This window comes from Arvicanthis niloticus, chromosome 10, assembly GCF_011762505.2.
Source record: "Arvicanthis niloticus isolate mArvNil1 chromosome 10, mArvNil1.pat.X, whole genome shotgun sequence".
In the NCBI taxonomy this organism is placed as follows: Eukaryota; Metazoa; Chordata; class Mammalia; order Rodentia; family Muridae; genus Arvicanthis; species Arvicanthis niloticus.
The window spans coordinates 77,525,275-77,552,263 of record NC_047667.1 but is presented as its reverse complement, the minus strand read 5'-3'; the positions used below and the strand labels follow the sequence as shown (position 1 = coordinate 77,552,263).

General features: G+C 37.3%; 1 protein-coding gene across 1 annotated transcript in view; it reads left to right on the top strand.

The window, feature by feature from the left end:
• LOC117716227 (contactin-associated protein like 5-1) overlaps positions 1-26,989 on the top strand; it is a 688,126-nt gene that overhangs the window by 491,907 nt on the left and 169,230 nt on the right. Inside the window, exon 13 of the mRNA XM_034513191.2 lies at positions 5,021-5,221. Within this exon, the coding sequence (XP_034369082.1) occupies positions 5,021-5,221 (201 nt within the window). The remainder of the gene's footprint in view (positions 1-5,020; positions 5,222-26,989) is intronic.

The following is a 26,989-nucleotide window of genomic DNA, read 5'->3' as shown; positions in this document are numbered from 1 at the left end:
TAAGAATACCCTCTCCGGGCCTCTTGCCCTTTCAGGGGCTTTATACATGATCTTCTCTTTAGCACTTCTGTTTTATTGATTCTCTTTAACAATGGAAGAATTATACACAACAAGTTTACTCCTATATTCTTTATAATACTACAACAAGAAATCCACAGACAATATTACTGAGTATGGCTGCCCACTAAGGATGGAGTCTGATCTCACTGAATAACATTGAAGTGCCTTTTATTTCTTGTTTCATTTTAGGAGCAGAAAGCCCCTTAGCCCATTGGTTCTCAGCATTCCCAATGCTGTAACTGTTCAATACAGTCTCATATTTTGGTGATCTCCAATTATACAATTACTTTCATTACTTCATAACTGTTACTTTGCTACTGCCGTAACTTATAGTGTAAATATCTAATGTGCAGGGTATCTGAAATGTGACCCTGTGGAAGTTTGACCCCCAGAGGGGTCAGGACTCTTGTTGAGAACCATTGCCCCGAGGCCTTTTCTTTTCACAAAGTGGAAGTTTAGGTTAGTGAGGTCTTTCCCTGGGGGAATATTTTCTTTATTCCAGTGCAGTTGGTCTTTTTAATCTTACTTTTTTTTTTTTTTTTGCTCAAGCCTTGGCTCAAACACTACATTACCCAAGGCCTCTTTTCTCTTCAAGCTGTACCTTTTTCTTTTCTTTTGACTTGTCCCTTTTTTCTGTAGACCTGCATAGGTGTTTTTTACTTATAACAATGTAACAGAGGAAATATTAAGCTTTCTTGAAATCTCCTCTGCCAAAGACATTATTAGTCCATTACATTTTAAATTTATCTTCATGGAAATTTTTAGGACAAAGGCAGAAAGCAGTCACATCCTTTGCCAAAATATGACAAGGATGGTTCCCAGAACAGTTTCTTTATTGTGGCCATCAACCTCTTCAGCTGGGACTCCATAGTCTACATTGCTCTCAGCACTACTGTGTTCCAAATTCTTACTAGGATAAACCATTGAGCATTCCACTGCTTTTCTAGTACAAAGTTCCAAAGACTTCCACATTCCTCCAAAAAAAAAAAGAACACCCAGATATGTCAAAGTAATAGCTTATTTCCTGATTCTGATTTTTTTATCAAATGCTTATATGTTGCCATAATAAATGCATCATGACAAAGGCAACTCAAAACATAAAACATCTAATTGAGTTTACAGTTTTTGAATGGACATGTTGTTCTAATCATTTTCTTGCTTCTATAGTAAATGAGATACCTAACCAAAGCAAATTTAGAAAAGAAACTTTTATCTTGTTGAGAGTTGAAAGACATAGTCCATCACTGCAAAGGCATGGTACTGGGAGCTTGAGGCTGTTTGTCACATTGCATCTGTAGTAAGGAAGCAGGCAGAAAGAGATGGATATTGGTGCTCAGCTCTCCTACTCCTTTTTGTGCCATCAACAATTCTATCTAATAGAACTGTGATGCTTACTTTAAAATAGACTTTCCCTCCTCAATTAACCTAATCTAGAAATGACAGTATAGGAGAGTATCTCTGTGCCAAGAAGTTTATCTCTGAGATGACTGTAGTTTTTGTTATCTACAATTAGCTATCACACATGCATGCACTGAAACCGACTCTGACAGATGACAGGTAGGAAGGTAGCGCATAAAAGATGGGAAGATAATAGATTTTCGAACACTGCTAGATATATAAAAGAAAGATGGTAGTCACAGAAAATAAGTTACAAGAGCATTGAAAGTAAACTAACCAATGAGCTATAGTTTTCAGAGAAAATCACCTCTCCCGTGGTCTTTACTCTTTGGTGATTTGGGCTGTCGTGTCTATGAAATTAATACATAATGTCTGAATGAACTTCTAGCATGGCTCCAACAATGTACTTCAGATATTAACGAAACCATCTTATAAATATCAAGACCAGTTCAAAACTGCTTATTTTTATTTCTCAATCTACAGCATCTTATTATTAAATGATAATTTTGTTAACTTTATCGTATTTGTATGTAGTGACATTGTATTGACTAGTTTCATATAAACTTGACACAAGCAAGAGCCATCAGAGAATATGGAGCCTTAATACATTTGAGAAAATGCCTCTACCTGACATTAACAACATTGTTGGGGTCTCAGGTGAATATTGCTTCAACAATTTTAACAGTGTGAGTTTACATCTTTTTATTTTAGGAATTAAAATTCTATGGACTTAGTTTCTTCACTAGACTTTCAGAAGAGTGCAGTCTTATTTCAAAAAGAAAAGCACCGGTTTCTGTGGAAATATAATGATTATCAACTAATTGGTTTGGGAAACTATTTCTGGGATGGTTCAGGGTTGCTCGCCATAATTTAATTGGGTAATAGGAAAATGATTGCCAAGTTAGAAGATCTTGAGAAAATAATTAAAACAAAGTCAAGTCGTTTTTTTTCTAATATACTAAGACAATTTTAGAAAATGAAGCAACTTTCCTCAGGTCACAGAAATCGGGGGGAAGAATTTAAAGAACATCCAACCAGTCAGTTATTTCCTCCCTTTTTAAGGGTAAATCTTGCTATTTATATTTAATTATACCACTTGCGTTAAACATGTTTTCCTATCAGTACCCTGGAATAGAAATGTTGGTTATTGCTTTTTTTATGGGCCTTTGTTTCTCATTTGTAAAACTGAGAGTGGAAGAGGGAAGAAACCATCTGACTTCTTTGCTCAGTTTCTTATCTGCTCTTTAAATCTATGAAGAATAATGTTATAATTATGTGGGCAAGATTCTCATAGAGCAAATGCTTTTCAAGACTTCCAGTTTCTTCCCGTGCTTTATTTGGGAGGATATATAGAATTAAATGGCATGTCAAGTTGAGTAAACATGTTTTTCCCAAGTTATCATAACAATCCCCAACATACTCCACAGAGTGCCTTGCAACTTTAATATTTTTTTATTTTTATTCCTGTGCATCTGTTTGTCAGTATGTGCACTTATGAGTACAGTCCCCTCAGAGGCCAAAGAGAGCACCAGATCCCCTGAAACTGGAACTATAGGTGTTTATGCATCATGAAACTTGGATCTCTGAAGGAAATGAAGACTGTTTTGAGTTCTTATCCACTTCTCCAGCCTGTCTTGAAAGTTAATGATCTTGATTTCTGCAACACATCAGCAGCACTGCTGCTGGCCTGGGTAGTAGGCACTGTTGCACTGTTTTTGCTGTCACATGTTTTAATCTACTACAACACTGAAGTGACCAGTCTAAGTTTCAAACTAGCAAAAGTAGCTTTCAAGAGCAGATCTCTCTACCTTTCAATACCAAATTATTATCTCTTACCCATACCTTATGTTCTTCCTTGTCTTGTCCTTTAGTTCTTATTAAAAGGGCCTGGTGACTATGATTTTTTTTCAGCATGGAAATTTCCAGATAATTTTTGTATGTATGCACATATATGAATTTTATTCATATTCAGACTTCTCTAGAGAAACAGATCTGATAGAGTATATAATATAAGATTTATTAGAGTGGTTTACAAGTTATGGTCTAACTAGTCCAACAATGGCTGTCTAGTAACAGAAATTCTAAGAATACAGTAGTCCATGAAGCTGGATATCTCAGCGGTTTTTCAGTAAAAGACAGAATTCCACAGATGTTGGGTCTAATATCAGTCAATAGACTTTCCAGTAAGAATGAACACAGGCAGAAAAATAGCAAAATTTTCCTTTTTCATGTACCTTATATAGGCTGCCATCAAAAGTGGTGGCCCAGATTGAAAGTAGATCTTTCCACCTCAAAAGATCTGAATTAAATGGTGAGTATTCTCACTTCAGAAGATTTAATTAAGAAAGATCCCTTAAAAGTATATCCATCTGCTTTGGTTTTAGTTAATGTGAGATGTAGTCAAATTGACAAGCAAGAATAGCTATCACAAATGTTTGTGCATGTGCATGTGTATTTGTCTCTATTTTGAGGCCACGGTATAACTGCAGTTGGCATTCAGTTGATGTCATTCATCTTCTTTTGCCTTTGGAGATTAAAAACAAGGTATATGTAGATATTGGGGAAATATCTGTGCTTGTGAGTACCAATGTCTATGGGATCTAGAAGAGAGCATTGCACCAGTCAAAGATAGAATCAAATGTGGTTGTGAACACCTAATATGGATTATGTGAACTGAACTTGGGTCTTCTGCAAGAGCAGGGCACTCTCTGAATTGTTGAGCCATCTTTTCAATCAGTGCAAGAACTCTCTTTGGCTTGGCAATCTCTGAGTAAGCTAGGCTCTCTGGTCAGGAAGATATAGGGTTCCACCTCTCTCTGCTTCACAAGCACTGGAATTATAAGCATGTGTTAGCTTGCCCAGAATTTCTTTGATTGTTAATTCATGTTTTAATACTTGGATCCTTATGCTTACATGGTATAGCTTCATCCTTGATAATTATGTGTCATTTTATAGATGCTTATTACTTATAGCTGTTGTTTTCAACCTGAAACTTAATGGAATTTTAAGAAATTACCTCTGGTACTGTGTTTGTATTGAACTTTCACAGGATTATCTTTTCCTGTCAAAATTTCTTTCACAATGCAGTATAATAACTGTTTACATAGCATTTATCACTTGCCCTATATCCAAAGTAATATTATAATAATTTAAAGTTTAAGGTGAGTGTATATAATATAGAAATGCTATATCATTTAATATGGGAAAGTTGAGCACCTGCAGACTTTGACAAAATTTATAAAATCTTTAAAAAGTCTCCCTATGGATAAGGAGGAAGACTGTATTTGTTGATTTTAAATAAATAGTGAACATTAAATATATATTATAAAAGTTGTGGAATAAGGATTCATAAGCATAGCTTCTAAGATTATTTCTTCTTAACCTGAGGTAGAACCCTATAAGTTATGAAAGTCTCTAGTCCTTCTATAAAAAATAGATTGCTTTCATCCCATTATCTATAGAGCACTTGGATGGAGACTCCATTGTACTTCGACTGCCCACTGTTTATATACACTTCCTTGGGCTTTCTAACTTCTCCTCCTGATTTGCATTGTCTTTGCAGAGGATAAGATCTGGATGACAATTTGGCACAACAATACAGAGCTGACTCGAGTTCAGGGTTTTCATACGGAGAAGCCCTATTCTATGACCTTAAACTATGGTGGCAGTATGGACCAGCTGGTGGCTCTGATTGATGGCTCAGAATACTGTGAACAGGAGGTGACATACCACTGCAGGCGATCCAGCCTTCTTAACACACCAGGTAAGGTCCTTCCCTTTTTTATGGCACCTTGAAACCCACAAGACAATATCCTGGCTATATTTTACCTGACACAAGGTAGAGTCATTGAAAAAATGGGAAACACAATTTGAAAGATGTCTTTAAAGGATATTATAATTTCTAATGACTGATGCCGGGAGCCCAGCCTATGGTACTACCACTGAGGTATATAACAATAACACATGAAAATACAGCTAAGGAATGCTGGAAGAGCAAGTCAATGCACAGTGAGCTTTCATGTCCTCTGCCTTAGTTTCTACTTCCAGGGTTCTGTCATGACTTCTCTCAATAATGGATTGTCAGTTGGAAATTATAAGCTTTCTTTCCAAAGTTCTTTTTGGTCATGGTATTTTGTCAGAGCAATAGAAACTCTAACTAACACATTCAAAGAAAGGGGAATTTGATAAATGGTCCGCAGTGTTCACTTGCTCACTCTGCTTTGAAGAGAGATATAGTCCAAAGAAGGCCATGAGTTTTGATTTTGATATTCAGGCACTGTCTGTGGAGTCTAGACTTGTCTTCATTTCTTCAGAAAGATACCCTAACAATACTCATTCTCAATAGTTTTAGAAATAAAGAGGTTTTTGAAAGAAATATCATTTGACGACTGTACAGTTGAGATAGACATGCAAAGTATGGTAGCTGGAAACTGTTTTCAGGGCGAGGGAAGACAGCATAACATCAGAAGGTATCAAGTAGCCTAGTACATAAACACAAGAGTGATGAGTTATGTCTAGAGCAAAGGAAGGAAGCCCCAGGAAAAGAGACCAAGCAAGATATGCAGAAGATACTCTGTGTTTACAGAATTTATATTTCCTGAAGAAGAGATACTTCAATGAATATGACTCTAAAAGTAGACTTCCACTTTTAATGAATTAATTATTTATTAAGATGAAGGTTATCAGGTAGTATACATTTGCTTTGAACTTACCACATAGCTGAAAATGACTTTGAACTTTTGATTATTTTGTTTGTACCTCTTGGGTGCTGGAAATACAGGTGTGCTTCACCATGTTTGTTTGTTCCTTTGTTTGTTTGTATGGTGTGTGTGTGTGTGTGTGTGTGTGTGTGTGTGTGTGTGTGTTACTGGCCATCAAACTCAGAGCTTTAGTGCATGTTTAAAAAGAAATATCCCTATGGAACTAATGCCTAATTCTAACGATTCCATTCATTAAAAGCTAAATATTTTTATGTTCTTCTAAAGCTGGTTTTTATAGTGAATGAGTGATTGATATTATGAGTATATTACTTAGCTTTTTTTATATTGTTATGTAACAAATAACAAAGCATCCAGAAGAGAGATTTTCTTTTGACCATAGAATGAAACCAAATATAAATGGCAAAAGCAGTATGATCCAAGGCAACATGAAGTAAAACAATTACCTGCTCATATTCTAGATAACCAGTAAGCAAAGAAGATAATGTAAGCTTTTTATACTTCTTTTTTTTTTTTTTTTTTTTTTTTTTTTTGGTTTTTCGAGACAGGGTTTCTCTGTGTAGCCCTGACTGTCCTGGAACTCACTCTGTACACCAGGGTGGCCTCAAACTCAGAAATCTGCCTGCCTCTGCCTCCTAAGTACTGTGATTAAAGGCATACACCACCACTGCCTGGCTCACTTCCCTTTTTTTTTTACACTTTCCCGCCTTGGTCAGAAATCCCATATGGTGTCAGGTGTCATTCATTTTTACAAATATTAATCTATGCTGAAGGCTACAATATTATTCAAAAAGTCTATCAAACACATTCTATCAGAAAGTTCATTATCCTAGGGCTTAGTATTTGCATGTTTGGCATGGCTGGGGAACAATGGAGACAGAAATGTAAGTAAAGTATGTGTGTAAGACAAGTAACTAGATACACTGCACTGTTTGACTAATCTAGAATCTTCAGGGGAAGATATTGTTCCACTTAAATAAATTTTCCAGATAGCTTTCCCTTATCCCTTTAAACAACAAAAATATTTTCAAAAAAGTGTTAATTATTTGAAATGGATTTTTTCTCTTATGGATTACATGCATCCTTGCATTATTAAACACAACATTTAGAAAAGAAAATTGAACCCTTTTTTGATGATTCAGGATCATCACTGTGAAATCAATTCTGGAACTCCTGTTGGATTCGACCATGCTTAGCAGGCTGATAAAATCAGTTTTCCTTTTCTGTATTCCTTTTCTTGCATCTCACTCCCAACAAACTGTCTTGCAAGGTTCAATGTCAGGGTTTCTTTGTATATGTCTCTGTCCCCTGGTGATTAACATGAACACATTTGCCATGCAAATTCTGTAGGACTTCTATATGCTCATGTTCTCTCTTTGTGTCTCTGTCTCTGTCTGACACACACATGTGCATGTGTACACATGTGGGTGCACACACATACACACAAACTCTAATTAGATATATTAATTTAATAACATTTTCAATGTACCAGCATATGCATACCAATAATTGATTTTAACCAACCATAACATATTTTTTATATAGGTGTTTACAATGAACAGTCTCTTTTTGGCATATAAATATAGATGGCATGCTGTAGGCAGGGCTACAAAACTTTTTGCATATCGATCATTGTGAACATAACTCATTATCTATACTCAGGATAAATTCCTGAAATATCATTGCCAGAACAGAAAATGTGCATATTTTTAAGCATTTTTGCCATCTTTCCTTCTGCTGTGAATCAAAGTGAAATCAATTTATACCCAGACAACACAGAGGAACTACGTGTACATTTCTAAGCAATGAATACTAACTTTAACTTCTCATTTCAGTAATAGGAACCTTATGACTGTGTTATGTCACCAAAGAAAAATTTAAACAACTTTGTTGGTAGTATTAATTTATGCATACACATATAAGAGACAGACAAAAAGACAGACTGAGGCAGAAAGAAAACATTAGAGATACCGAAAAGACCATAGCTCACCGTTTGGCACAACTGGTAGTTTGAATGCCAAGAAACTATGAACTGTTTCAAATACTGTTTGCAGGTAGGTTTAAGTTGGTAAGAAGATGCTGTGGAAAAAGTCTTCTTGCCATAACATCTTCTCTGTACTACAGAAAACAGATAACAAAGAGAGGAAGTAAAAAAGACAAATTGAGAGAAAAGGAAAGAAACATCCAGATGGCCAAAGAGATACTGAGCTCTCCGTGGACCTCACTCATCTATTTCAAAGCACACCACTATTTCGTACATACTAGGCAAAGTTCCATCTATATTCTTAGACGTTTTTTCAAATCCTATTTTACTTAGGGTTATTAAATGCTTCAACTTTCCTTTTTCACCGCCAACCAAAGGTAGGGGAAAAGGAAGGTTAATGGGGAAAAGATGTTGTACACCTGTTTAGAAGTAGTTCTGTGGGGGTGATTGTTAGCATTCTGTCTAAACTCCACCCCCACAGTTACATGGCAACAGCCAGGTATGCTCCTCCCCACAACTGCCTGGAAAGAGCCAGGTAGGCCTGGCCCACTATAAAAGGGGCTGCTTGCCTCCTCCTCTCTCTCTTGCTCTCTCACACTCTTGCTCTCTTGATCCCTCTGTACCCTCGCCCCTTCCCCATTCCCTTTTCCCTCTCTTTACATGGTCATGGCTGGCCTCTACTTCTTTCCTCTCGCTCTCTTCTTGCTGCCACTGTTGCCCTGATCTCCTGAATAAACCTCATGTGAAATTGTTTGGCCTGCTGTGGTCTGTCAAGAGCCGCTTATCCAACAACAGTGATTCTACTCTTTGTTTTCAGGATACCAGCAGTCCAGCTCAATAGCAAACACCAAACCTGTATCAGTAGGGGCAGCAAGATTGAGCAGAAACAGCAAAGTTCTGCCAGTCACCTGGAATACTATGAGAACTTATTATTATTATTATTATTTGTATTTCTCTCTACTAAGACAAGCAAAGACCAGTGAAGACCAGCAAAGCATTGCATGACATAGCAATGCAAGAGTGTCCTTTCACTTTTTGTGGGGTTCCATTTATCTTATTTCTAAATATCATGCACCCTGGTGTGTGTCTGCTTTCCTCAAAACATCACATGCCTTTTCACAAAACAGCTTTCAGAAAAACATCATGTGACACAACTGATTGACTAAGAAAACCAGAAATTTTTACTTCATCCACAATTCCATGAAAATGGGTACTTACAAAGAGCATGCATTTGTATGATTTTCCTGATTTAGTAGAAAAAAATAATGATGGAGAGAGAACAGCCAAAGCCACAGAGTGGTCAGCATGTCTTAAGTTGTGCATGGGAAATATTCAAATATTGTACCACTGAGCTTCTATGGGGCAGACTGTGGATCCCCACAGCAATTCCTTTGATCTCTCTTTAAGCTCTATACCTTTCTTGGTTATCTTCATTAAGAAACATTGAGAGCAGAGGGAAGTCAGGAAAGAGAAATACACAAATGGTGTATCACTATGTTTCTTTCATTCAATTAGTGACTTAATCATGATATTCTTGTTTTCTAAGTCCTATTTCATTCCCAATCTACCCACACCTGCCAGGTTAGGTGACATGTTATCTATCTCTGTAACAAAAGCTGTGACCTGGAAACTCCATGTTTCAGTGGTCCACAGGAAATAAACCCTGTAATTCCCACCTATTCTTGCATTTTCCCACTGTTTGCTACTTTTTTCTATAGCTGTATGAAAAGATAAGACATTGTTAAAAATAGCTTTTCAAGGGCTGGAAGTAGCCAGAATTCAGTGCTCAGGAGCCCTTTTCACCAAGAGAAGTCACTTGTGTCTGGATTAAGATCTACATTCACCTCTTTAGCATTAAAAATACAGGAACATTTCATAATGTCCAGGTTCTCATTCTATCTGTTATAGTCATATATAGGCATACCCTTCTTTTACTGTGGGTCCTGGGAATCTAAACTCAGATCTTCAAATCTGTGCATCAGGAATCAAATCTGACTCCCCTCTGATTTTGTTAATGTTGACTCGGGGACCTAACTTCATCCTCATGTTTATGCAGTAAATACTTCACTGGCTTCTTGATCACAGTCCCACAAGGTTGTTCCATTCCATCATCCAACCATAGACATAAAGCACTGAGGAAAATGAGCACAGAACAAAATCTCCAGAATTGTTGCTCTAACAAACCTCTTTCCATACAGCTTCTTTTACTCAGGGACATGTCAGTAGGAGAAAACTCTAACACACTCAGAACCATCAGAGATTCAGACTCCATTACTTTGAAATCTTGTAGTGATATCTCAGTTTGAACTGGAGTTTACTTTGTTTTTTTCTACAGCGAAAGCATTTGCAAAGCAAATTTATCATGCAAATAAGCTGGCTGTGAGGACCTCTTGAATTCTCTAGTATAGTACCTCCCATACTCAGAACATCTGTTTATCTCCCAGGAACAAGAAATTTACTCAATCCTCTCCACTCATTCTTACAATCTTGCAAGAGTTTCAACTTGCAGTGAAATTGCTTAACCTGGTCATACTCAAGTGAAATTTAAAGGCACAAAATGTGATTTCTGTTTGAGGGTTATGACTTCAGTTGCTCTTTTTCCTTCATCATTTATACTTTTATGAATATGCAAGTATCTACATGCAGACATACAGACACACACACACATATTCACTTATGTGGACCCATCAAAGACTATTATTTGTTACCTTCTAAAACATGCATAACTAATGATTTAAGGAAGAAGACAGGATATGAACACATTGGATGAAAATACTACTTGATTATGTATGAGTATCAGGAACAGCCAAGAATTTCATTACCTGCTAGCTGTCACAAAAACCATTCCTCAGGAATGCCCAGGGCTCACTATGTACTACTTATACACAATGTAGTATGTGCTCTATCATATATACCATGAAATAATAATTCATTCTTATTATACCCAAGTAGATCTACAAGCTCACTTGTATATATATGCTTCCATATTTACTTATGGGTTTATCTTACTATGTTTCTAAAACTAATGATCATTTAAGTGAGGAATTGTGATGCATAAAATCTACATGCTTTATAGAGATGGGTCATAAAGATTCCCTAAACAAAAATGTCTTTGTCCACAGTATTGGTACCAAACAAAACCAATTAACAGAATTTCTATTTCTTTTTATGCACTAAGTATTTACTGATTGTATATTAAGTGTCAGGCAATTTTCTGGGCCCTGAGTAGTAAACACTAAGAAATAAGAATAAGAAAATAGAAATAATATACTTATACTCATGACTGTAGCCAGAAACCAGACAGATACCAAAAGAAGACATTCATATCCCCTCAAGACCAGTACATGTTAAAACTGAGACAGAAAATTCCAAAGGAGTAAGTGACTAGAGAGTTGGCAGGTATCAGAGTTGCATTCAGTGGAGGAGTTTAATGGTGGAGCATCTGTAGCAGAGAACTACATGGAGGAAATAATTTATCTGTGCTAGCTGGGGCAGAAGGAAGGAGGGTAAGAATGGTATAAAGACAAACGAACCTAAAAAGTAGAGAAAGGCAGAGAAAATAGAGATGGTAGAAAAGTGAGTTGTGGGATGATGTTGGGACATCATTCAAGGAGTAGGGAGTCTGAGTGTTTTTCTAAGAAATATCCAGAAGTAACCAGAACTCTTTATCAATGAAATAATTCTTTCCCTATCCAGAGGCTGCTGTGAGAGTATGTCAGTGAGACTAAACCAAGCAGCTCTGATTTTCTAAGCACATGGGCCCCTTATGTCTTATGTTGTGCATGAATAAATAGAAAGTGCTTTGAGCTTTCTGAAGGCAGACACACAATATTAATTCCTCTGTGCCTACAACTTTTCACTCAGGGGAATCACATTTAGTCTTAAAAGTCACCAGGTGTCACTTGTGCCATTTTGGAGAACACACGATTTTTCCCCACCAATTAAACTATAATTAAATTACAATTTTCTTTAGAACAGCCTCTTAAATTCTAGTTGAATTTTCTGGTAGCTAAGAATGCTGAATACATTTTCAAACGCCTACTGGTAATTAATGCTTCATTTGAGCATGTTCCTAAGTCTCTATTTTTATTTCTCTGTTGTATGATCCAGGATTATCATGGTGTAGTGAAAGGACGTGGACTTCAGAATCATTTCTACCTTTGCATATTGTATATGTGTAAGTGTACCTGTGGTGGGACGGTTGTTGGCTAACAAGGTTAAAATGGCAAAAACCAGTGAAGCATATACACTAATAACGGAAATATAAATGGTGCAGACACTACATGTTGAGAGCAAGTTCAATATCCAGGTAAACTGAGGAAGGCCATGAGGTATGGCATCTGCTATTCTGTGCGGATAGTAGCTTACTCTCCATCTCCCCAGAGAGGTAGGTAATTTCCAGGATTAGCCCTTATAGTACTGATGGGAACAAAACTGAATTATCTGGGTCTGGCAAGAGTGTCTGGTAAGAAACCCTGAACTCTTTTAACTCTCAAGAGGCTGACAAAGAAAAGAATAGAAAGTCATGCTCTCACCGGGTGGTGGTGGTGCATGCCTTTAATCCCAGCACTTGGGAGGCAGAGGTAGGCAGATTTCTGAGTTCGAGGCCAGCCTGGTCTACAGAGTGAGTTCCAGGTCAGCCAAGGCTATACAGAGAAACCCTGTCTCGAAAAAACAAAAACAAAAAAAAGAAAGTCATGCTCTCTCTCTTGCCCAGGCCCAACCATTCACTTTATAATTTTACAATACACATGCATACTTATATACATAATATACATACATGTATACCTACAGAGGTAGGTACATACATATAATACCTACATATATATAATACCTATGTAGGTAGATACATGTAATAACAGAGACATATACATATGTACATAGTGAAAATACAAACATATATGCATATTCACATAGACACATATACAAATACACATATACACATATGCACATATGCACTTTTACACGTATACACATATACACGTATACACAGATACACAGATACATATATACACAGAAACACAGATACACATATATACATATATACATACATATATACATATACACATATACATGTATACATATATACATAAATACATAAATAATACATATATATTTATATACACATTTGGTGGATGGAGCAGAGTCCCAACAGTCACATTTTATTTTATGTATCAGCTTTTTAAATTTTCTTAGACAAAAGTTTTTTATAAAGTTCATTGCAGATAAAATACTACATAAAAGGGAATTCAAGTAGGATGTTGATAAGAAGTTCAAAGCAGTGTTTCATTCTATAAGCTCATTATAATTTCAAAGTGACAGTTTCACATACTCTTTCTTTATCATAGCGCACAACTAAGGCTTCATCCTTGGACCTGACTTAGAATGACTGTTTCCTTGATAAGAAATCTGTCCCATGCCTATTTTTCTTCTTAGTTCAGTTTATAAAAGCTCATTGTACTCCTTATTCTGCAGCCTTTACTTACATTCTCCTCTTGATTCTAACTTTATCTTTCTGGCCAAATAACTAAAACCACCTCTTTAAACCTTTTTTTTTTTTTTTTTCTAAACTTATTTGAATCAAATTAGGAATCCTATAAAGTCATGAATTCACTTAAATGACATTATTATATGAAAGTACATTTTCATATTGATCTGAAAGTAATTTGCTCAATAAGGTGGGCTGATCCCCAGGAATCATTAGGCTATATAAGAGTTGCAGGAAAGGCTTATCAACAGTGAGAGGTAGGCCGGAAATGAAGTGTCTGTGGTTCTTGCCTCACAGAACATACCCATAGCAGCCATGCAAATCCAGAAAACACTCTGGCTTGCCATAGTCTTTCCTACATGGCCTGTGCCAACTCTGGAAACTAGTATGGAGATGCCTAACAAAAACTAAATAGAATTTAATAAATAAATCCATCTATATACTGTGATTATGTTCCTAAAAGATTCAATGCAGTATTTTGTAGATACTTTCATATCCATGTTCTCTGCCATATTATTTACTAAAGCTGGAATTATTTACTAGAAGTGGCCTAGGTGCCTATCAACAGATGAATGGATAAAGAAAATGAAAAACACATAATAGTGTTTTATTCAGCCATCAAGAACAGAATTATGTCAGTCTCAGGAGGACAAATAGGACTGGAGATCGTTAAGTTTGTTGAAATAAGGCATATCTCAGAGAAACATATAGTTCATGACTGTTCCCATATGTATCACCAAGATTATGTTTATACATAACCATAATATATATTTGAATGTATATATGCACATTTATGGTTTGTGTATAGAAGTCAAAGGAAGGTGAAAACAGTATGAAACAATATAATTGAGGTAAATATGAACAAAGTGACATGACACAAATTTTCTTAATGAAACAGTTCACTTTTGTGTTCAAATTGAAATTACTCTCATGATAATTGTAAAAAACATAAGTATAGTACTTTTTTTTACTAAAATATTAATTATATATCAGACACTGTAACACATGTCAGTAACCACAAAACTTGGGCACTGGATATAGACAGATCCAGAACTCAAGGTTATCTTTTGTTATGTAATGAGCTTAAAGCCATCTTGGGCTACATGAGACCCAATCTTACTAAAAATAAAATAAAAAATAAAATAGAATAAAATACTTTTTAATGTTTTGTGTCCAATAAGAATCCATGTAACAATCAACTCTTTCTACAAACCATGCTCCTCAGCGCAGGTAATGGTGCCATTCATACTCTGTAAATCTGATCCTTGTCTGGGCTTTTAAACATATTACTTTACTGAGTACTACTAGTGACATATAAAAGGTTTATTACCACTACCACCACCACCACCATCATCATCATCATCATCATCGACAGAATAATAGGTTTTGAGGTGGTTAGTCAGTGTTGTTATAGCTTCTAAGTGCAGGAATCCAACTACAGTTCTGTCGGCTTTGAAACGTTGTGTGCAATCTATTATTCAAGCAAAAAAGAGAAAGAAGAAAGCCTTCAGAAGAGCAAGAAATTTGCATAAAGAAATCTCAGAACAAAGAAAAGATTCACCTGCTCTTAATATTACCTACTGTGTAACCATGTGCCATCAATTCTGCTAGAAAAGTTACAACATGCATTCCTCTTCTGAGCTCTGGGGTTTCTAGACAGGGCCATCTGATGGGTCATTCACATATTGGAGGTTGCTTCTGGGTGTTGGATGTGGCATCAGTCGACCCTGTGTTTCAGACCTCAGTTAGATACATGACTCACCCATGGTTGTTTCACTTACAAAGTTGGTGAGTTTTGTGGACAGATTTCTTGAAGGGTAGAGTCAGCCAAATGGAAATGTTTCACATTTATTACTTAGATAATAAGACATGCAGCATTCTCTATGCCTCTTTTTGATTCCTGGAAGACAGTCATTTTATTGGCCCACAAGTGAGAGAAGAAAAATATGTTGCTCTTTACTATTTGGAAAAGTGTAAGACAGATTTTATAAAGATTATATATTATTCAACTTCTTTTTGAATTAATGGACTAACTTCAGAAAATACAACAAATAAAGGACAGAAACTTGGGTTCTCTCTTACCCCAGTTCAAACCTTTGGAATCTTTGCAGTCATTGATTACAACTCAGCCCAGCCTTCCCTGTGTCCTTAGGTCTCTTAAGACCTAAGTAGAGGAAGTTTATACGATTTTGTCATGAGTCTTTTTACATAGAGACTTGTGCCAGCAAGATGGCTCAGGAAATAAAGAACTAGTCTGCTAAGCATAGCATCCTAATTTAGATCTCAGGGATTCATATGAGGAAAGGCAGGAAATGACTCCCACAAATTCACCACAGGAGCTCTCTCCCTCTCCTCCCTTTTCCTCTCCTTCTCCCTCTCCCTCTCTCCCTCCCATTCTCTCTCTGCCCCCACCCCCCCCACACACACACACTCAATTTAAAAATAATCATAGAGACTGGCCATGAATCTAGCCAGTGTATTTACTTTACTATGTATGAAAACCATTTACCCTAATATGTATTTCTCTGATAATTGACTCTTGGTGATTTGCTTGACTCAGAAAGTCAGAACAGAAGTTAGAAGATTCATAAGAAAGATATGAACTTACTGTAAGCCACAGATATGGATGCATAAGGAAATGAATATCTAATGTAAGTAAATTAGACATCTATTTGGCTGTAATTAAATTGCTGTTTTGCTCTCTAGTTATTTAAATGACCAGTTAATTGCAAAAGTATGAAAACTCAGACCTCTACAAGATATAGCCTGCATTTTCCTTACAATGTTTTGATAGAATTTGCTCACTTACTATGCCAAATTATACCTACTGATGAAAAAAATTCAATTTCTCAATCCTAAGATACAGGGATATTAACAACAACTAGGAACAAAATTTGAAATCGCATAACTTGATCTTAGTTATTGTGTAATCTACCTATAAGCTTATAATGTGTGATTTCTGGGGTTCGTTGTCATTTGCTGATATGGTCTCATGGATTCCAGCCTGGCCTTGAAAGTGCCAAATAGCTGAGGATGATGTCCCAGTTTCCCTCCCACATGCTGGCCAGGAATGCCAGGCCATTTGATTTAGTTGGCACTGGTAAATGAGCCCAGGGTTATGTGCTTGTCGAGAAGCACTCTATTAGCTGAGCCTGATACTCAGGTCCACCATGATCTCTGCATCTGTGTCTTATAGTCAATGGGATACATCCTGTGCTTTGAGATCGTGATAACCAAGATGCTCTTACTACTTCATCCAGTATCTTCTTCACATTACTCAGGGAATATGAACTCAATCAGCAAGAAGCAGAGCATAATATAACCCCGCAAAGTCTCTGTGAGAGAATTTAGGTTTGGAGTGAAACTCTTCTTAGCTCAATGGCATGTAAGCCTCCTGAACTTAAATTTACTTGTAAATATGGCTACTATGTATTTCTAGAAGTATTGTTGGCCATTTTAAAGTAAGTATACATCCCCTTCTGATGTCTCTTAGCCATCCAAATTCACACACAGAGCTACACATCTCATGTGAGTAAATAGCACTCTCATTTCTTAAATTTCAGTTCAAAACCTAGAACCTCTTCTTCATTTCCATTCCCTGTTGAGTATATGGACATATACTTACAGATTTTTCTTTCACTGATGTGGCCTGTCTTGCAGCCCTTCAATCTCCTCATAGTGGACTGGTGCATTACACCTACTTCCTTTCTTGTACCAGTCTACATCTCACCTCCAGCCTTGCATACAAATGCTACTTTCAAAATAATATTATGAAACTGGGCTTTGGAACTTTATATAGCTTAAATATCTATTCTGTTGCTCTTTACTGATTTATTTTATGTTTATAGTCTATATAGATAACATTACAAACATTTTCTTCCCATTTATTTATTGTGTACTTTCTACCCTGATTAATACAAAATAAGATCCAGATAAAGGGTATTTATGTTATCTCAAGTTCTTTACCCCTAAATGCCTAGAACTATACTTGGACGTGAAAGAAACTTACTGAGTAGTTGTTGAATAAGTAGAACATTTCTTTCCTACCAATAAGCATCAGTTATCTCATATGTGTGATGTAGAAGAGAGCAGTGACTGAGCAAGTACACTTGGTCCAGGCTGCTGCCAGGATGTTCACAGGCAGACAGCCACATCACATAATATAAACTTCTGGACAGGGAGTTCTGTCATTGACTCTGTATAACCTTGAACAAGATACTTAAATTTTATGGGCCTCAAGTTTCTCCTTTTTAGAACTAGAGGTTATATTTCATATTCCCCAAGTGTTTTTTTCTACCATGGCTCTTATTTCTCTACAGTAACCAAAAAATCTCAGTGAAATTGAATCTTAAAGTTTATTAATTTCTTTCTAGAGTAAAGAATGAAAAGTATTGGTAAAACAAAGTGCGGGGGGTGGGGGGAACCACTTTGTTTTGGATACATTTTAGCCAATAACACAAAGTATTTATTTATGTAGCAAGAAGTGTTTTTGCCTCTTTCATTCCCCCTACCTCCTGAGAAAACTCTTTCCATATAGTAATATTGATTAATCAAGAAAATATGGTTCTGCTGCTATCAAAGGTCAAGATTGGTTTTTAAAATATAGAAAAACAGTACGGCTTACTAGAAGTCCATTTGCCTAACTTGTGTGTGTCCCTGGGTTCAATCTCAAGCACTATAAAACAATTAATCCTCACTACTAATAATAAATGCAAGAAAATATTTCTTCTGATGTTTGTTAGTATTGTCTCCATAGATGAACCCTCTGCAGATGAACACAATTACCAGAAGTAACTGAATGAAAAAAAGATTCGTGATTTGAGATATTAAAGCACGAAAAATAGCAGTAGAAATGGCTTAGAAGGGTACTTGCATATTCACAGACCTACAAGCAAAAAAGAGAGGATGCCAGCATTCCTTTAGTTTCTTCCTTGTCTTTTACATTTAGTTCAAGATTCCAGTTTGTGTGATAGTGTCAAGCACATTCACAGTGAATCTTCACCTCTTAGTTAACTCTCTCTTGAAATTCTCTCACAGACACACACAGAAGTGTGCCTCACTGATGCATTTGGCATTTCCTAACTCAGTCAAATTGACAATCATAATTAGCCATCACAACTTTAGAGGGGGGATATGGGAGGGAATATGCAAAGGCATTGTTAATAGTAAGGGCCATTTGAGGAATCATATGGGAGTTTACTCCAGTAGAAGCTTCTTAAAATATACACATTTATGAAGGAAAACTAAATGAAATCACTAAATAACTAGGGTATCAATACTCCAACTAGAAACCTCTTATTAGCAAATGAAACTCCACTAGCAGGAACAGGTTACATCTAATTGAGTTTTTGGTCAAGGTTTCCGCTGGAAACCCATAATCAATTCAGGATATTGCCAATGTTATTACTTGCTCTCCATATCTGATATTAAGGCTTTTTTGAAGAAGATAACACCTATATATCTCAATGAACATGGGCAATCTAAGCTGGTGCTTACCTAGAGCCTTTACCTGTAGTGAGTAATGTTCACGATTCTCAGTTATTCTGCATAGGGCCAAAGAAAGAAGGTAAACCCCAACCGTGCTACAAACTCCATAATCTACAATGGTGACCTGCCTGCATGATACACTGATATAATTGTCATTTAATTGTTGTAGAAGTAACCAGCTGTTATATAGCAGATTTAAGGTTCATTGTGTGGTATGGAACCCACCTCAATTACTGACTAGGTGTCTAAGAACCTGAGATTATATAGACTATGTACCTAGAGGATGACCAAATACTCTTGTTCAACTAAGGGAATGTAGCAAATATAATAACTCCTAAGGACATGCTTTTGCTATATCTACTGTTCAGTGTCTCACTCTTTCTTTATCAGAGAAGCTTACTTCTGCAGTAGACAAGAACTAATATAAAGATCTACAACTGGGCAGTGTACAGATTAAGACCCTGGAATGATGAGTTCTGAATTCAACGTCTCTTCAGGCCTCAGGGAACTATATAGAAGAGGAGGCAGAAAGACTGCAAGAGCCTGCCTTAGTTAGGAGTTTAATGCTGTGAAGAGGCAACAGCAACTCTTATAAAGGAGATCCTTTAACTGGGGTTAATTGAGAGTTCATAATATCAGTATATTACTTTTATTATGGGGAGCTTGGCAGTGTACAGGCAGGCATAGTGCTAGAGGAGCCAGTAGTTCTCTGTCTGTATTTACAGGCAGCTATAAAAGAGACATGCTGAGCTTCTGAAACATCAGAGTTTACCCACATTGACACACTTTCTCCAATTAGGCCACACCTCCTAAGTGTACTACTGCCTATAGGGCTATAGGGACCATTCTTATTCAACTACCAGATTCCATTCCCTGTTCTCCATAGACCTGTAGCCATATTAGAGTACGAAATACATTTAGTGCATTTTCAAAGATCTCCATAGTCTAGCACGCTAGTGCTGTTTAAAGAACAAAGTTCAATGTATCTTTTCAAACACATGAAATCTCTTAACTACAGTCTTTGTAAAAGCAAAAATAAAAAATAGATCATATACTTCTAACATATTTGACAAAAGATAACATTACCATTCCAAGTGGGAGAAAAACATGCCTAGTGACAAAATACTGATCAAAGCAAGACTGAAAACCAGCTGGGGAAACTTCAAATTCTACATCTCCATACGAGATATGAAAGTGAATTTTAGATTTCTAATTTATTTCACCTTTGTTGACTTTAACACCCCACAATGCTTTCTTAAAGCATTTTCAGCCTGGTTCTTTGTCATAATGGAACATAAACGATGTGCAACCCAGTCCATGACAGCTCATGGGCCCACTAACTGATGTCTGCCTTTCTGTAAGATGTCTGTCATTCCTCTCTGTCAACAGAATGGTTTTCTGCACTAAGCTTACTGTAGTATAGTTGTTCTGTAAGATATATTTCCAAACTCTTTACATGTCCTTTATAACCATCCCCAGATGCTGACAAAATATGGGGATAGGTTTATATACCTCAGAGATGAGTTTCTTTCTGTTTTAATGGACATACCCCAAGAAACAAAAACAAACAAAATGCTGACCAAAGCTCTCTCTTGCCTAAACTCAGCCAAACATTAAAGTAAGTTGTATGTATATGAATGTGTGGGGAAGAAATCTCGCGGGCGGGGGGAGGGAGTCCGGCGGCAGAGTCCCAGGGCGGTCCGACATCAGGGTCCCGGGTGGGCTTCCCCACGCCGCCAGCGAAGGAGCCCACATTCATGCAGCTGTCGGTGGGTGGGCCAGCGGCTGCATCAGCAACGTTCCAGGGTTCCAAAAGCTGGGAATCAGGCAGAGAGACCATGGACACATTGAGTCCAGTTTTCCAAAGCTTTTATTGTTCATGGCATGGTGAATGGACCAAGTGGTATACCCTTCCCCCGCCAAAAGCCAGGGGAGACCAATCTTATAGGGAAGGGAGGAAGGGAAGGGAATAACTTAATTAGCTACGCCCCTGGCCTTTTGATAATTCATTAGTATTTAAATCTCTGGAGGTAGAGACTTGTTAGTCACACCCTCTACCTGTCCTACGTGACTGAAGGTAACAGGTTAAATGGAGTTACCTCGTCCAAGGCCCAACATGAATGCATATATGAATATTAAATTTATATGTGCAAGCATCTGCATAACTCACACACAACATTAACAACCCCTTTTAATTCATATTAACTTCATTGATTGTTTTCTCCACTGTGTATAGATGGGGCAAGAGCAGGACAAAATTGAACTGGATTCACTAGAAAATGGAAATACAAGAAAATTTAAAATGAGGGGACAGGTGTTAGTCAAGGGAAACATTTTAATCCATTAGGAGAAAAGGAAATGGATACTGTACTATGCAAGGTGATAATGAGACCTGTGGGGAATAGGGCAGTCATTTCATCAGGCTGTATAGATGGCCTGAGTCTGTGCTGAAAGTGTGATAGTCATCAGAGAAAGCAGCAGCAACAGAGTCCCTCCAGCACCTCTTTAATTGCACATTGAAGCTAGGCGTGAGCAGAGGTGAACAGGATAGAAAACTTTCCAAGTGACAATAAAAGATGGGGACAGGGAAGGAGGCCTGTGGAATGCAGGCTGTGCTTGAGCTTTGTTAGCTTGAGTAGACTCAGGGCACAGAGCACCTCAGAAATCTAACGGGGATATTCAAGAAATGTTATGAGGATATTCAGTGATCCAAGAGTGGCATGAAATTAGGTATATCAAAATGTTCCATCCTGAAATTCAGAAGGAAATCACAAGAAAGGGTCTAGATTTCCTACAGCCAAATGTGCATGAACAGCCACCAAGAGAATCTAAACCGAACATTGTATAAATCACTATCATACTAACATCTCATCAGTGCTAAACAAACATCCCATTTGGCTAAACTCAGACAGACACTACAGTAAGTTATATATCATATATGCATGTGTAAATATTAAATGTGTATGTGCATGCATCTGCATTACCTCCCCCAATATTTTATTCTCACAGTTAATACCAAATATGAGAGTAGAAGTTCAGCTATACAATGGAAACATAACAGCTAAATCAACTCTCCTAGATTTTATAGGCAGAAATTTATTCTAAGTAAACTGAACTCCATTGTTATACCCATTTGTGAAGAATGAGAGAAATGGTTGAGATGAAGTCCAGGTACCCAAATGCCATTTTTCTTGAGATACTTCCACCAAGACAGAAGAAACCCACTTGTACATTTTAGATAAAGCTAACTGCAGTTGCCTTATGTACATACATACACACATACACACACACACACATATATATATATATATATCTTAAGAATGTGCATATGCTTTTCTATAGTTTTCTATTTCTGTATAGGAGGTATATAACTAAGGAGACTGAAAAGGAAAACTACAAATCATTGAATTCAATGTTACTGTACAGAAAAATTACATCAAAGTTCAGTAATTCCCTATAATCCGTATTGTGTAAGTTATTATTATGAGCAAACCAAGGCTGACAGAGCCTAATAAGGTGACAGTCACATAACCTTCTCTATAATTGTGAAATTGAATCCACTTTTATCACAAGATAAAAACAGCCCTTGCCTGAATCCCACAGTTATCCAGCCTCCCACATGCCAGTGGTCCAGCAATCTCCTGAACAGAGTCAAATGCTGAGACTTTTATCTTATTACATAGGCATAGTCAGAACCCACTCAAGGTATATCTGGGTATTCATTTGAAGATCCTCAGGCAAGAAGAAACTAATTCTTTTGAAAATACCTCACTGACAAACACACACACACACACACACACACACACACACACACACACACACACAGATAAGCTGGAAGTCAGAAATGGAGCTGCTGATGCTGTTATCACTGTGTACTCAGCAGGATTTGTTCCCAAGGATCCTGAAAGTAGAACATGTAGGAATAGGGAAACAGCTGCAGAAATCACCTTGACAGGGGAACAATGGGGTATCTAAAAATAGAGAAGTGAAAGAGAGCAGGAAGAGAAAGGGGAAGAAGAGGAGTAAATAAAGAGGAAGAAGAAGGTCAAGAAGGATAGGGGAAAAGGAAAAATAGGAAGAAAAAGAAAAAGAGGAGAAGGAGAAGAAGAGGGTAAAGCAGGAAAAGGAGGAGGGAACAAGGAAGGAGGAGAAAGAACATAGTATTTGTAGGAGTAGAAAGAGGAGAAGCAGATGGAGGAACAGGAGCAGAAGCAGGGAGAGGAGGAGAAAGAGGAGGAGCAATGAGAGAAGCCAGAAATAAGATGGAAGGAAGGGAGAGAGGAACAAAAGGAGGTAGAAAAGGAGGAAAGAAGAGAATCACTTGTAAATTTTGTATTTCTTCATTTTGAATAATGTTCAAGTTGAACATGACAATATGTAAAATTAATTGGAAAGAAAAACCTCAATCTATTTTCTCATGGCCAAGAAGTTATCGTATGGGAAAATATGAACCCCTGACAATAAGACAAGCTGGTTGAAATGACACTGCATCAGCAGGTGCATGAAGAGATATAATAACAAGAATATGCCAACAACTGGAGATCTCGACTGGACAGAGATTGGCACCAAAGACACACACTGGAATGACTTTTTTTTCTAGAAAAAAATTGAAGTAAAAATAACTTTCTTCACAATATTCATGCACCTGCTGATAAGGCGAGGAAACAAGACAAAGAAGAAAAGTAAAGATGAAGGAAGGAAGGTAAGGGGAGAGTGAGGGAAGAAGGGAGAGAGGGAATGGGAATCAGCCTTCTATGGGAAGTTTTGCTAGAAAAGTTGAAAATATACTTTGCCTGCTGTTGTGTTTGGGTGGTTAGGTCTAACAAGTGATCCAGTGGCTGTCCATTGGTGAGGGGGAGCAGGTTGTGATCCTTCCAGTGTCTAAATCCAAGTCATTTAGCAACAATGTTGCATTTTATAATAACAAAAAAGAAGACTGGGATATGTTATGTGGAGACTTGTTATATTGTAGGGGAAGAAGGTGACTTTGCAGGCCCATGCTGAGGCATCTTTTCCCCCTGAGGTACCAGCCACATGATGATGTATAGTATAGAATAGAGTTTATTTAGAGCATGGAGAGAGGGGGTTGAGAGGGGAGGAGAGTAGAGACAGAGAAAAGCAGAGAGAGAGAGAGAGAGAGAGAGAGAGAGAGAGAGAGAGAGAAGAATAGAGGCTGGCCATGAACATGTGAAGAGAGAGGAGGAGGGGAATGGGGAGGAGGGGAATGGGGAGAGAAGAGACAGAGATGGAAGAGAGGAAGAGCAAGAGAATAAGAGAAGAGAGTGAGGATGGAGCGAACAGCTTCTTTTATAGTGAGTCAGGCATGCCTGGCTATTGCCAGGTAACTGTGAAGTGGACCCTAGAAGGAATGCTAATAATAGCAATTCTTAGATTAGAGGCCAGAGGATGAAATTTTGCCAAAAAAAAAAAAAATGTATACTGCAGAGAAAATATGATGGGGCTTCCTCATCAAATGATAAAATGTTAACATTTCTTCACACTAAGTTCAAAGGGTCATTACCATAGGAAGTCACTTCTGTAAAGAATATATGTGACTGACAGTGTGATGGACCAGGGAAATTTCTAGCCTTTAAACACTACCTATTCTCAGTGTGTTTTGTTTTGCTTCCATTGAGGCATAACCATTAGAATTCTACACCTATCAGCTAACTTGTATCCTAGTCATGCCTTTAGCCTGGTCAGGCATGGGTATCAGTGGTGCTCTCTAAGCCTCAGCCAAGGATTTCCAGCATGAGAAGGAATTACATTTGATTTTTTTCCTGGGGGGCACACCTATGAAAGGGGCAAATGCTCGAGCAACTGAGATGTTAAGTGGCAAATTGAGAGGCCTAAGGGCAACAGTTTAACAGGACACATTCCTGAGGTATTGCAGGCCCCAGAGAAAACTGATTACATAGAATTATTAAAACAAAGTAAGAAGATAGAGTGAGTGCATTTCATTGTCCTCCATAAGGGAGGTGCGGAGATTTATAGTTTGTCATCTTTTATTTGTTTGTTTGTTTATTTGTTTGGGTCATTGTTTTGCTTTGTTTTAAACGATAAAAAATTGTACTTAAGTTTCCATTTATAAATTCTTTTGTTAGTAACATCAAGAACCCCAATATCAGAAGGAGATGAGTATTGGGAAAGAAAGGCGCTACAGAGATGGTTCAGCAATTGAAAGCATATACTGTTTTTGCAGAGATCTCATATCCAGTTCCAAGCATCTACATGAGGTGGTTCTCAAGCTACCTGTACAAACAGTTCTAGAAAAATCACAAATGCACACATGTATGCACATGATCACATGCACAATCATGGGTAGAGGATGAGTTAAAGATGAAATAATTATTTAATAAAGAAATTGTGGAAGGAGAATTGAAGGGAAGGAAAGAAAGAAGAAAGAGAAGTAGGAAAAAGGAAGAAAGGAAGGAAGGAAGGAAGGAAGGAAGGAAGGAAGGAAGGAAGGAAGGAAGGAAGGCAGGCCGTAAAAACAAGGCTCTAGCAGATCATGTCTTGATATCTACTCTTTGAAACAATTTGTCATTTCCCAAGGTTTAAAGTATCTGCTGTGTATGGCAAAATCCAGGTTGCGGCTCTTTGGGTTATATTTCCTCACTGAACTCTCATTGCCTTTGTCCATGATTCTTGCTTTTCTCATTCCATAAACAATAGACAGATACACTACAGACTAATTCATCTTCATCACCTTCACCTAGAAATTGCTTTCTTTATCACTGTACTATATACCCAACAGAATCAACTTAAGAACTGAAGCATTTACTTGGGCTCCGAGACTGAGGAATCAGTACACTGTTTTGGGAAGGCCTGGTAGCAGAAGCATAAAGCAACTCCAATAAGAAATCAGAGAGACATAAATGCTGCCAGTTATCTCACTTTAATTTTCTAATGAGTTCAAGTCTAGGGCTGGAAAGGTGTCACTCAGAGTTAGGGTGGGTCTTTCTACTTCAATTGATCCAATTTAGCGAATCTCTCACACATTCACATATATACAGGCACACACCCAAACACACATGCCCAAATGTTTGTCTCCTTGTTGACTCTAAATTTCTTTGATTTGACAACAAGATTAGGCATAGCATAGAGGCCTTCACTTCTGGGGAAACTTTTCAATTTTAATTACAATATCAATTGTAATTAGAATGCTAAAGTGTCTCAAATTTACATATCCACTTAATGTTCCTGCTTCTTAATAGAATTCTTATATCTATAAGCTTCCTGGAGTTACAGTGTTCAAAACATATGTCATCTTCATAAAGTGCTGTTCAAACAACATTGTTTTCCTACTCTGTGAGTAGAAAGTTCATCTTTCTGGATGTCTAGGCTAAAACCTTGAGGATGTCGTTGACTTTGCTCCTTCTCACAACTTCTCATCACTAGTCATCATCCTACGGGATAGCCTCAAAGTCAAAGTAGAAATAAATTTGGCTATTCTTACCATGACTCTAAATACCTTCCAGTCCAAAGATGCCATTTTTAATGGAATGTTATATTCAGTATATTCTTTGTGTGCATCTGTGTGTGTGTGGGGGGGGTACATTTACACATATGGGTGGTACTAATCACATCAGGCAAGATTAAGACACTCTACCACAATTCTGATCCAAATTTGAAAGCAAACTTTAAATAAATACTGGCAGTCCATTTTCAGTTTTAAGCCATGTACTTTGGCTGCCAACATGTTGATGTTGTTAAAGACAAGCTTTAGCACAATGGGCAGGAATAAAAGTATTCCCAGGACAAAAAAGGCTAGCATAATCAAGCTATATATGTCATTCTTGAAGCTTGACCAAAATGGAAATACTGACCTCAGGCCATGGATAATTTTATCAG